This window comes from Podarcis tiliguerta (assembly GCF_965153285.1).
Source record: "Podarcis tiliguerta genome assembly, chromosome: 2".
NCBI classification, from domain to species: domain Eukaryota; kingdom Metazoa; phylum Chordata; class Lepidosauria; order Squamata; family Lacertidae; genus Podarcis; species Podarcis tiliguerta.
In genome coordinates, this window is record NC_139535.1 from 102,561,772 (window position 1) to 102,574,850 (window position 13,079).

At 45.9% G+C, this 13,079-nt stretch overlaps 1 protein-coding gene across 1 annotated transcript in view; it reads left to right on the plus strand.

Moving 5' to 3' along the window:
• Nucleotides 1-12,954, plus strand: part of CRLF3 (cytokine receptor like factor 3) — a 28,797-nt gene extending 15,843 nt beyond the window's left edge. The window contains exons 7-8 of the mRNA XM_083427792.1: nucleotides 7,008-7,120; nucleotides 8,706-12,954. Coding sequence (XP_083283918.1) covers nucleotides 7,008-7,120; nucleotides 8,706-8,965 — 373 coding nt within the window. The 3' untranslated portion in view covers nucleotides 8,966-12,954. The remainder of the gene's footprint in view (nucleotides 1-7,007; nucleotides 7,121-8,705) is intronic.
• Nucleotides 12,955-13,079: the final 125 nt, after the last annotated feature.

Sequence of the window (13,079 nt, forward strand, 5' to 3'; positions counted from 1 at the left end):
TTTTCACAACTGTGAGTGGGGCAGTGGGGTGGGGTAAGTGAAGACAAGCTACAACAATTAAATATAACGTTGTTCACAGGTCGTGCTCAGGCTGCACAGAAAAATGCATTTTGGTTCCTGAAATTCATTCCGATTGGGCAGATGAAATATAACCGGTAGAATTCTACAGCATGCAGTATTAGTGTGTGAAAACAGTCAAGATCCAATGATCCCCAGGCACGCACCTCCAGATGGTGGAGAGGTCAGGTGCCATCCTGATCCCCAGGCATCTTTACTTGGTCGCAAGTGGCCGCTAGTTTGGTGCAAAATGCGCCTGGCACTTGGCTAATTTCGAACACTGGCCAAGGGTTGGCGTGGATAAAGGGCTGCACGCTGCTGACCCTCAGAGATCCCTGACACTGCTGCTTCTCTTAAATAGTGGTGCAGACTGGGGTCAGAGCAGAGGTGGGGCGTCTGCAGCCCAGCTTTTCTCTACGTTCTTCTTTCATTAGATTCCAAGACGGACCATACCCACCCAACCCATCAGTCTTAATTCAAAGATATTTGAAGCCCACAGTGCCCTAAATTGTCCTGAGTGATCCCTTATCTAGTCATTTCCTCCCTTGGCAGAGGAGCTCGCTCGTTCCGCTGGAGCCGTTGCAAAGATTCCAGCTGCAGTTGCTGGTTCATTTGTGTCCAGTATTTGCCACCTCCCCCTTAATTATAGATCCGACTATGCTACGGATGGCTGACTTCAGCGGAACTCCCAGCGGGAGGCGGCTGCTCAGGCAATGTTGGCTTTCAGACTTAAACTTTCTAATTTGATGTTAGAAATTCTGGCACTGCTCCTGTCCCCAGGGCGATGCTGTTTGGGCCAAGGAAGGGACCCTGTGGAGCTGCCCTGGTGCCAGTTGCTATTAGTAGGGTAAGAGACTGAGTCTCTGATTACACAGATGCTTAGCTTTAGGAAGCCTCATTCAATAGGCTTCCCACTCGCTCTAACCAGCTCCATATGGCCCTGGTAAGCTATTGGCAGAGGCCCTACATTGCATCCTCCTTCCTTCTCCAGCTAGGAGACCCAGGAGTGGACCTACTTGGCTGCTGCACCCAGGTCTTGAAGCTGGGTGTGGCTGCCCTCCTCCCCTCTTGACTTTCCGTCAGTGTATCCACATTCCCACCCCCTGAGAGCACATAATGCAGCCGCCTTGCTGGAGCTGAGCTTAATCTACGTCTGTTCAGCGCCTGAATGGGTCATCATCTGAGAACCTCGCATAGCTTTGCTTTGAGTTCCACGACCAGAGAAAGGTGGGGTGTCGTTTTTCTTTCGTTTTTAAAATAATAACAACCCTAAAAAATAAAGCAATCGTAAAACACTGCAGGTATAAAATATCAGTTACTACTAAGCTCCTCCCCGGCTCGGGTGGTGAACCTATTTGGGCTCGTCCGCGAAAACTGATGGATCCTGATAGATTCCGACAAGCCTTGCGGAACCCTGCTCCTCCTGGCGACTCATTAGATGACCTTGTTGAGGACTGGAATAACCGGCTCTTGGCAGCCATTGATGAGATCGCGCCTAAGCGCCCTCTGCGACCCCGTCGAAACCGGGCCCCTTGGTTTACTGAGGAGCTCCGGAAAATGAAGCGGGATCTCAGACGGCTAGAGCGAGTATGGCGACGGACTCGTGACGGAGCCTCAAGAACATCTTATAGGACGCTTATGAAAGCCTATGAGATGGCTATGAAAGCTGCTAAGAAATCTTTGCAGCTTCCATTGCATCCGCTAGCTCTCGCCCGGCACAACTTTTTAGAATAATTAGGTCAATAACGTCGTTAGGAGGACAACCAAATTTAAGCACAAATTCGACCCACAGCTGTGAGGCATTCGCGAGCTTTTTTGCGGAGAAAGTCCTGTTGCTCTGCCGTGACCTCCCTGCCAATTTAGATACAGTGACTGAACTGGAGGCCCCTCGACTGACTTCGGGTCCAGTGTTGGACCATTTCGATCGGATACTCCCTACTGATGTGGATAGATTTCTCCAAGTTGGTAGGCCCACCACCTGCCTCCTTGATCCGTGCCCGTCTTGGCTGATTAGGGAGTGTCCAGATGTTGCGTGGACCCCCCTGGTTGAAATTATCAATTTGCCCCTTGACATGGGGACATTCCCAGGGGAACTGAAGGAAGCAGTGGTGTGTCCACTCTTAAAGAAAACTTCATTAGATCCCTTAGACCTATCCAATTACTGCCCAGTTTCAAATCTTCCATACCTGGGTAAGGTAATTGAGAGAGCGGTTGCTGAACAGCTTGGTAGGTTTCTGGAGGAAACATCGGCATTAGATCCATTTCAGTCCGGTTTCCGTCCTGGTTTTGGGACGGAGACGGCTCTGGTTGCCCTAACAGATGATCTCCGTAGACAACTGGATCGAGGCGGGTCAGGACTGCTGATCCTTCTAGATTTGTCAGCAGCCTTTGACATGGTTGATCATGATCTTCTGGACCACCGCCTCGCAGACGTGGGGATACAGGGCATAGCCCGTAACTGGTTGTGCTCTTTTATCTCTGGTCGGGGACAGAGGGTGGCACTAGGGAGGGAAATGTCGTCACGCCACTCCTTGGTGTGTGGAGTGCCACAGGGCGCAATTCTCTCCCCGATGCTTTTTAACATCTTTATGCACCCCCTTGCCCAGATTATCCGTAGCTTCGGGCTGGGCTGTCACCAATATGCTGATGACACTCAGCTCTATCTGCTGATGGATGGCCACACCGACTTGGCCCCGAACACACTGACCAGATGCTTGGAAGCTGTGGCTGGATGGTTTCGTGGGAGCCGATTGAAACTAAATCCTTCGAAGACAGAGGTCCTATGGCTAGGTCGGGATGGCATGGGGTTGAGGGACCAACTCCCTTCTCTTGCGGGGGCCCAATTAGTGCTATTGCCTTCCGTTAAGAGTTTGGGTGTAATCCTTGACGCCTCCCTTTCCATGGAGGCGCAAGTTACAGCAACAGCCAAGGCTGTTCCATTATTTTAATGTTGTGTTTTATTTTTGTTTTTAAGTTGTAATCATTTTTTTAAAAGTAATATTTTATTGATTTTCACAAAAAAGAAGAAAGAAGAAAATTACAAAAATAATAAAGAAAAACAGTTAAAAAAACAATTCGATTTTCATAATATGTCTTGCATTTGCTTGTTTCTCGGACCTCCCCACACCTCCCCTGTTTGTATTCCAATTCAATTTATTTATTCAGCAAATCCTTTCCCTCTACCTTATCCTTATCTTATAAGTTGTAATCATTCATCTTGTTTTTATTATTGCTTGTAAGCTGCTCTAAGCCCGGCCTTGGCTGGGGAGGGCGGGGTATACATAAAATATTATTATTATTATTATTATTATTATTAAAGCCAATAATAAAACAGGCTCAGAACTTCAGCAACATAACTTCAGCAACATAACGAGAATCCTGCCTCCATCCAGTGAGCGAGACAAAAAATTGCTCTGGGGAGGCCAGCTAAAACCAACAAGTCTTTAAGGCACTGCAACAAGGCTGAAGTGCAGCTGTCTCCCGCAGTTCTACTAGCAGGGAGTTCCAAAGTTTGGAGCCACTGCAGAAGAGTCGGTTTGCTCGTGTTCTCTTATGGACGCCCACCTCACAGATTTAGACTGTTCCAAGTTACATTTTGAAGAGTAACCTTTTCATGTCCTTAGGGTGTTAGTGGATTCATTTTCTTTCCCCTCATTTTTGTGTTTTTCCTCTCTGCCTACTGTTCCTTCCTTTCAGTGGGAGTAGGAATGGCTGTTTTTAAAATGCGTTTTGCTGCCGCGAGCTTCCCTGGATGCTTTTTAAACAGAAAAATGGGACAGAAATGTTTTCAAACAACACGCTGCCTCAGAGCTCTTTCACCCACAAGGCTCACTCTTTTTTATTACTCTTCCACGGATGCGTCTCTTGACTCAGGCATTGCTTTGACAGAGGTCTTTCTTCAGGGTGATGTCAGTCATTTTACAGCCCCCGCTGTTCATCCGTCATGGGTGCGTTTACCTGTCATGGACTCAGAGGAATGGTGGGAGGCGTCAGCTGGGGAACAACCAAGGGAAGAAGGCTCAGAGCCCAGGGGTGGGGGTAGGACATTAATGAGTGGTCAGAGGGAGAAGAGGGGAAAGACTAGGAAGAGGCAACAGGGCTTAGTGAGCTGGGAGAATCAGTGACGGAGAGAAGTCTAGAATCAGAAGCAGCTGCTGAAGCAGGAGACTAGGAGGAGGGAGGCCAAGAGGCAGCGCTGGGTCAGGATGGTGAGACACAGGGGTCTCCCACTCTAGCTTTGACAAGCTTCCCTCCCCGCTGGTATCCCAGAACCAGAAGAGGACTGAAACAGGTGGAGCAACAGCATATAGGTGCAGTCTCTGATTGCTTGGGGAAAGCCCTGGAGAGGAGGTGACTTAGATGGCTGTGGGGAGGTGGGGACTTTCAGCCTCGGCAACTGAATCATGGGGCAAGGCCTACTGGGGATGAGATGAGCTGCTGTGCTCATTTGGCTTGACACTCAGCCAAGGGTGAAATGTGAAGGTTGTGTTTTTGCTAATAAAGGGTTGTTAGAATGGTGTGATTTATTGCCGGCCGACATCAACTCAGTTTCTAGAGCCATCATTCCCCAAACACAGTAGCGTTCCGTGTGCGAGTAGTTAATTAACTGAATGAAATGCTGTTGGGTCCATAGTTGTTCCCTGCCTCCCCCTCCCCACAACTTGGGAAGAAACTATAGGTCAGTCGTAGAGCGTATGCCTCACATGCAGAAGCTCCCAGCATCTCCAATTAAAAGGAACAGGTAATTAGAAAAAACTCTTCTCTGCCTGCGTTAGATCCTAGAGAGCTTCTGCAAGAGTAGACAATGCTGTCTGGTTTAAGCACATCTGAGCCAATGGCTATAAATAAGTGCAGAAGTTTAAAATCGTATTTTAAAAAAAACACATTAAAAAACCAACAACATTGGCTGACAAAATCTGATTGTAATTCTCGGGTTTACTTTTCCAAAGAGAGCTAGATTGCTTCCAGATGGAAGAGATTTAGGTTTTCCCTACGCTGCCCCCCATTTTGCAATGCACATTTTGGGAGACAGGAAGGCTTGGTGGGAGTATTTGCAGTGCAATATGGTTACAAATTTGAGCTGTACTCAAAATGTCTTGACAGGCGTCTCATTATTACCCAACCTGTTCTTTAAAAAAAAAAAAAGCAAGCAAAACAAATGTAATTTCCTCCTGAAAATTTCAAGCGATACTTATCGCTCAACACATGTTCCATATCCAGTTTGTTTTCATTGCTGGCTATAGGAAATTGCGTCATCTCCAAAATAAACTGGTGTGTTTTCTTTTATGTCTGCCACTATGATCAGTGTCTACAACTTCACTGGTATGTTTAACCGGCAAGAAGCAGGGCTGTAAATGTGCTCCTCTTCTTGCATAGGTCCAATCTGCAGGTGTTTTGTCTCATTGGTCAGGCAGATAACATTCTTCCATGAATGGTGGGGATTTTTTTGAAAGGGGAAAAAGAATGATGTCTTCCCCATTAATAACCCTCTGAACAAGGATAATGCATTGTTTTCACATAGCGGTGCGTATGACGCATTGATGAAATGGGAAGATAAATGGGTTATTTAACTTGAATCAGAATGAATACTAGACTAATTAAAACTTGAAAAACATTTTTCATAAAATAAAAAAGAAACTGTCTAAAACTGTAAGAATACTAGAATATTAAAAAAAAGCACCTGTGGTTGTTTGCCTGGGGGTCTAGGAACATGATGTGGCCAAATATTGGGTTGTTTTTGTTTTGAGTATGTATTTTATGTTTTTATATCGTCATTTTATCCTGAGAACCACCCTAAGACCTGCGGATATAGTGTATAGGGTTCATGGGATACGGGTGGCGTTGTTGTCTAAACCACTGAGCCTCTTGGGCTTGCCGATCAGAAGGTCAGCGATTCAAATCCCCATGACAGGGTGAGCTTCCATTGCGCTGCCCCAGTTCCTGCCAACCTAGCAGTTCGAAAGTGCGCCAAAAGTGTAAGTTTCAAGGAATGTGAAGTGCAGATTGCTGCTCTGCTCCTTCTGGGGGCGTGGGTGGCGCTGTAGTCTAAACCACTGAGCCTCTTGGGCTTGCCAATCAGAAGGTCAGCGGTTCGAATCCCCGTGATGGCATGAGGTCCTGTTGCTCTGTCCCAGCTCCTGCCAACCTAGCAGTTTGAAAGCAAGCCAGTGCAAGTAGATAAATAGGTACTGCTCCAGCGGCAAGGTAAACGGCATCTCCGTGCGCTCTGGTTTCCGTCACGGTGTTCCATTGCACCAGAAGTTGTTTAGTCATGCTGGCCACATGACCTGGGAAGCTGTCTGTGGAAAAATGCCGGCTCCCTCAGCCTGAAAGCGAGATGAGTGCCACAATCCCATAGTCGCCTTTGACTTGACTTAACCGTCCAGGGGTCCTTTATCTTTTTTTTTGAATAGGGCAGTATACAAAATTTAATTAAATTAATTAATAAGTAATAATAATTTGTGTCTCTTTCCTAATGTGATCCCTCAGCACTTTGAATGTCATCTCTTTATCTGTGTGATGGTTCAACATTCTTAGATGTGCCTATATCCAAAATGGCACATGACCCATGAATCCATGCGATCAGCTTACACCCTGAGCTGTCGCAGTTTTGCCAGTTTACTTCAGTGCTGAATGAGTTGCACATAGTGTGGTTCCATGTGCTGAGAATGAATGGGCAAACCCTCACCTAGAGGGATTTTATGAATTGGGTTTTTTTTGCTTTAGTTTGCTCCACTTTAACAAAGAGGCAGCCATTCCAACGAGCCGCAGATTCAGCAATAAAGTTTCCTCTACCAATTTACTGCCGCTGAACTGAGGCAAACGTCCATTGAAAATTGTTGCCATAATTTTCAGGGTGTGGGTGATACCATAAGAAAGGTGCATTGTCATTGATAAAAACTGATGCAATTTATATTAATAGCACAAAATGCATCCAACTTTCTCCCCAGAATTGAAACAGTCGGTCAGCCGGACAAAAAAGACAGTATAGGTGTTTGTGTGGCGCAGCAGAATGGCGCTGATTCCCTGCAGAGAGATAAAGCGGTTTGCGTGAGCACCAACGGTGAGTTGCCCAAGAATTCACTTGCACAACTTTTTTTAAATGAAAAATAATCTGATTAATACCAGATTTTGCCCTCTTCTGTCCTCTAATATAGTCTACAAATTCCAGAACTATATAAAACCTTAGAACTGTGAATTTCTTTATTTTTAGAACTTACTTGTTTTATTTTTATTTCGTAAAATTTTTATCCTGCTTATGAAGGTGAAGCTTCAAGAATCTGGGAGCTATCGCCAAACCTGGTGACCTCCAAACAGCAACGGGAAATTTATAAGTCTCTCTCCAAAGGCAGCTTCATTCAAATACAAAAGGCATAGGCAAACTCGGCCCTCCAGCTCTTTTTGGGACTACAACTCCCATCACCCCTAGCTAACAGGACCAGTGGTCAGGGACGATGGGAATTGTAGTCCCAAAACATCTGGAGGGCTGAGTTTGCCTATGCCTGAAATACAGTACAGTAGTACCTCAGGTTAAGTACTTAATTCGTTCCGGAGGTCTGTTCTTAACCTGAAACGGGTGTTTTTAACCTGAAGCATCACTTTAGCCAATGGGGCCTCCTGCTGCTGCCGCGCCGCCGGAGCACGATTTCTGTTCTCATCCTGAAGCAAAGTTCTTAACCTGAAGCACTATTTCTGGGTTAGCGGAGTCTGTAACCTGAAGCGTATGTAACCTGAGGTACCGCTGTATAACTTAGCTTTATATCCATAGCAGCGGCTCTCAGCTGGAGCATGATGGAGGAGGTGTGCCTGGTTGCTGATAGCCGCAGCAGAAAGTGTGCCTATTTAACACACATTTAATTATCGCTGACTTTCATTTTTGCATCTCATTGGGATTCAAACACACACACCCCTTACAGTTTCCCCCATTATTTACCTGCCAACTAACATTTCACTTCGTGCATCGTGACAAAGCAGGACTGTGTCCACAGAAGCTTATGCCTTAATAAATGTATTCGTCATTAGGGTACTGCAGGACTCCAAGAGACTTAGCATGGCTAGCAGTCTGGAAATTTATAGTTACTTCAGGAAATCAACGCATTGTGGAGCAAAGGGTAGGGCTCTTGAGAACAAATTCAGGGGAACCTTGGTTCGCAAACTTAATCTGTCCCAGGAGTCCGTTTTACTCCCGAAACCATTCAAAAACCAAGGTGTGGCTTCCGATTGGCTGCAGGAGCCAAATACAGATGCCAAAAATATATATAATTTGGCATCTGTATTTGGCTTCTTCTTTGGTTTTAATTGGTATAAAATGGAAAGCTTAAAAAAGAAAGAAAGAAAGAATAAAAATTGGACCGATTAACTAATGCTGATTTCTTGCTGGCCTAATAATATAATACTATATAATAATAATTTATTATTTATACCCGCCCCCCCAATCTGGCTGGGCTTCCCCAGCCACTTTGGGCGGCTTCCCAAAAAATATTAAAATACTGCAAAACATCAAACATTAAAAGCTTCCCTAATAACCTTTATGAAGTTGTTTGCAAGGCTGCAAAGGGGGATAGAATAGTCAGATCACAGGTCCAGACCTTACTGGGTTTTCATGTCTAGTTCATGAAAGCTAATGTTTTTTGCCTTACCTGTTCCAGGTGCTGTCTTTGTAAACGGAAAAGAGATGACAAACCAGTTGCCTGCGGTTACTTCAGGATCAGCTGTGACATTTGACATAGAAGCTGTGAATTTAGGCCCTTCCAATAATAATAATGAAGGGGGGAACTTCAAACTCAGAGTGACCATTGGCTCCAACAACAGGGAAGTGGTCTTTGACTGGGTACTCGATCAGTCCTGCGGTTCTCTTTATTTTGGGTGTTCGTTCTCCTATCCAGGCTGGAAGGTGCTGGTGTTCTAACTTCTCCACCTCTGAAACGATGCCAATTGCTTTAAACTGTATCATTCCTCCAGTGGTTGGACTTGGTGATACAGCGATTAACTAGCGCAGGCTCTGAGTACACAGGTGTGAGTCTGTGCAGGAGGGAGCCCTCTTAACGCAACCTGCCGATGTGATAAACGTTACTTGAACTATTTACTGTATACAGTTTAAAATACTGGTGGTGTGTTTATGTAATCTGGGGTGGGGGTGGGGAGTAAGCCTTCACTGTTGCTATCAAATTTGTATTACTATTATTATTAATTTTAAGGGAGGAAAAGCCAGAGTTGAACCTTTTTGCTGCGCTCCTGCCTGTGTGGTTACGCTTAATGAACAGCCCAGTTTTGCTAAAGTGCTGTTCTTTTGGCTCAGGGTTTATGGACCAAAGTTCCTTGTAGGCTTATCCTATTCATCAGAGTACGGTACTGTAAACTGCTGCTGGGCAGACACTCAGCAAATGCTTCATTTTTGTCAGTCGAATACCAGGCATTAGTGTTTCTTGAATCCTGCTCCCCCATTTACTGCAGCAAGCTGAAGTATTTGTTTCCCCATGGGCAGTACCTCGGTCTCATCTCTTTACCTGTGTGCCTTGGTTTTTATTCAAAAGTATTGTACAGGACAGATAGATAAGCTTTCCAACAGTGAACATGCAGTGCCCAGTTGGGTGCCATTGAACGGCTGATATTTAACTTGGGCTTTATTATTACCTCCTGCTTCAGAAAGTGCCTCTACCAAGATGATGTCACATGTTCCCAGGGGAAATTCTATAGTAGGGGAGGCCAGCCTGTGGGGCAGATCCTGCCCAGGAGGCCATGTGTGGCAGCAGCCTGTTAAGATCAGGCAATTTTGGTTACCTTCGAAAAGTGTCTCTTTTCCCTCTGGCTAAAGTAACATTGCAGGAAGATCTAGAGTAGCGGTTCTCAACCTGTGAGTCCCCAGATGTTGTTGGACTACAACTCCCATCATCCCTAGCTAGCAACGCCAGAGCTCAGGGATGATGGGAGTTGTAGTCCAACATCTGGGGACCCACAGGTTGAGAACCGCTGATCTAGAGGCTCTGAGAGGGAACACACCATTTCTTGCAGTGGTGGCTCCCAAAAGGAGGAAGAGATTTTTTACAAGGGAAAAGAAGAAGTCCTGATCTAGGAGATGTTCCTCTCCTAGCCCAGTACTCCCATCAGGAAAAATGCTATTGAAAAGATCTCTGTCTCTCCCTCCCCGCCGTGTTTTTCTGCTAATCAGCAGAAGGGGAGGGTGTGTCTGATATATGGCTAGTGACTGTGTTGGCCACTTCTGGCACATGGCTGTCAGTGGGTTGACCTCAACAGCGTCCTTCTGCTGAAAGAATTAGGCTACACTCATTCTGTAAGGAGGTTTTGTAGAACTTCTGAGCATTTGTGGGTGGGTGGGTGGGAATCTATAGTAGGTGGCAGTCAGAATTAACTAGCATTCTTATACATTGTTGCTTTGCCTTTTCTTACCCATCAGTGAGTTCCAAGAACAACTCTGCAATAACTTACTTAGGATAGCGTGCTACATGAATGATGCTGAAGTTAAGGTACCATGTAGACAAAGGTGTCTGTAAATGCATCATCTATCAGGGATTTTATTATTTTGCTGATGTAACAAGGTCAGTGCATAGACAGGGTAGTGATATTAAGAGGGAATAACTGCTGTGTGGCACAGTTGTGCACTCAATCGGGGTTTCCCAAACTTGGGTCTCCAGCTGTTTTTGGACAATTTCCACAATCTCTGAGCATTGCTTCTGCCAGCTAGAGATGGCGGAAGTTGTAGTCCCAACAGCACCTGGTCTAATGATAGTTTAGGCCAGGTGTCACCCTCCAGATGTTGTTGAATTACAACCCCCACTAGCCTTGGTCATTGGCCATACTTGCTGGGACTGATGTGGCTTCTGGAAGGCCAAAGGTTTCTCTCCCCCCCCCCCTCCACCCTTTGTTTAGGCAAATTCAACCATGCAAGTGACGTGAAATGCCCTTTTTACATGTTTAAAATATAGTACAGACCAGTATTGCTTGCAGACATGTCCTGTCACAAACTGTAGCTGTTCAGTGCCAGCCAGAGGCTGCTTACCACAGCATCCTGTTGAGGACAAACAAAGTAAGATGTTGTTGATGAAAAACAGAAAAGCACTTTGCTGCATATCCCAGCTGCTCTAGGGCTGCGCTGATGCAAAGACCTGGGGTGCTGGCACAAGAGCTCCAGTGACCCTTAAACTGGAGCCTAAGAGGATGCCAATATCTCCTTCCTGCACCAAGATAGGGCCTCTCCCTTGTCCTGAAGCCTTAAGGCAATTACTAGTGGGGATGTTGCTAACGACAACACCCATCAGCAATAGCAAGCGTAGCCAATGTCCTAGAATGATGGGAGTTGTAGTTCAGTAACATCCAAAGGTCTAAAGGTTCACCCACCTTCTCTGTAGCCCAACAGCTCTGCGGAACGAGGCTGTTGACATTTTGCAAGCGAAAGGCTCCCCCCCCCGACACTCCCTTGGCCTCAAAGTAAAAAGCTGGGGTTTGTCGGGTTCTCTTGTGCCACGTGCCGGTATATTTCCCTTGCACTCAGGCAAGCAGCCTGCCTTAGTCATGTTAACGCAGGTGGCATCGTAGAATTGGGAGGGACCCCCCCTCCCCGAGGATCATCTAGTCCAACCCTCCGCAATGCAGGAATCACAATTAAGGCATGAGCTACAATTAGGCAATATAGTAAAATCTAACGTAAGCAAGCAGAGCTCTGCAAACTTGAAATGGAGCAAACAACAACACTGTATGAGATGTTAAAGGTGGCTAACTCGCCTTCCCCTCCAGATCTGTTTCCTAAACCTCCCATAAGATTTTGAGGGCGCATTGGGGAAATCCTGTTGCATGATCAGGCCAATCCTGTCGGATGTCACCCTGCTGTTACGTAGAGAAATGTGATGGCAAAGACGCAATTCACATTTAGCTGTCAAGTGTGTGTACATGAGATATATACACCGGAGGGTGGGAATCCTCTTCCTCCCTCTCGAACAGCCTTTCTCAACCTGTGGGTCCCCAGATGTTGTTGGACTACAACTCCCATCACCCCTAGCTAGCAAGGCCAGAGCTCAGGGATGATGGGAGTTGTAGTCTAACACCTGGGGACCCACAGCTTGAGAACCGCTGCTCTAGAATGGGTTATAGATGAACTGGAGCTTGTAAATGTGCCTGACCAGGAGGCGGCTGTGCTGCCTTCCACAAAGGCACACATATGGTGGGAATTGTGGCCTGCCACATGCTGTTGGGACTACAGCTCCCATCATTCCTGACTGCTGGGTATGCTGCCTGGGGCTGACGGGAATTGAGAAGTCCATGCATACAGTGCTTGGTTCATGGAAAACTTGTAGACAGAACTGGGTGGCTGAAGTTGCTTAGCTTCACTCCTGCAACAGTAGTTTCCAACCCTGTTTTCCCAAATGAGGAAAAGGCAAAGGGCCCCATAAATAAATGTTTTACCAGTTCTGGTGCTTTCATTTAGCCCGAATGCCTTTCTACCATTGACTGGGGGGCAGGGGAGTTTACCTAGGATTGATAATCCTTTGTGGTGGGGGGGAGAGCATGTGTGAATGAGTTGTATTTGGGAACAGCAGCACTGTGCAAAATATTGGTTTGAAAGCTTACCAATAAAGCGGATACGAGGACCAAAAGGCTTGATGGAGATTAAAGGCACCTAGCAATTGACCAGTGATAAACTGCTTCGCTAGTGAAAAATGTATGTAAAAGGGGAAGGTTCCCAATACATTTGCAATATTTTTGTACTTTAACAATACCTTACAAGTATTTGGTCCTTTGGAAGACATTTTACCCATACAGTGTTAAGGTAAAACATGGAGACAATGTTGGGAAGGGAATGTGTTTATAAAACTTGTATCTATTTACCTCAGCATACGTACTTTGTATTATGACTTTTTAATAAAAGTTTGTCCATCTGCTTGACTAGTGTTATTCCATTACTATTAACTTACTATACACTGGTGGCACTGTGGTCTAAACCACTAAGCCTCTTGGGCTTGCAGATCGGAAGGTCGGCGGTTCGAATCCCCACGTCGGGGTGAGCTCCC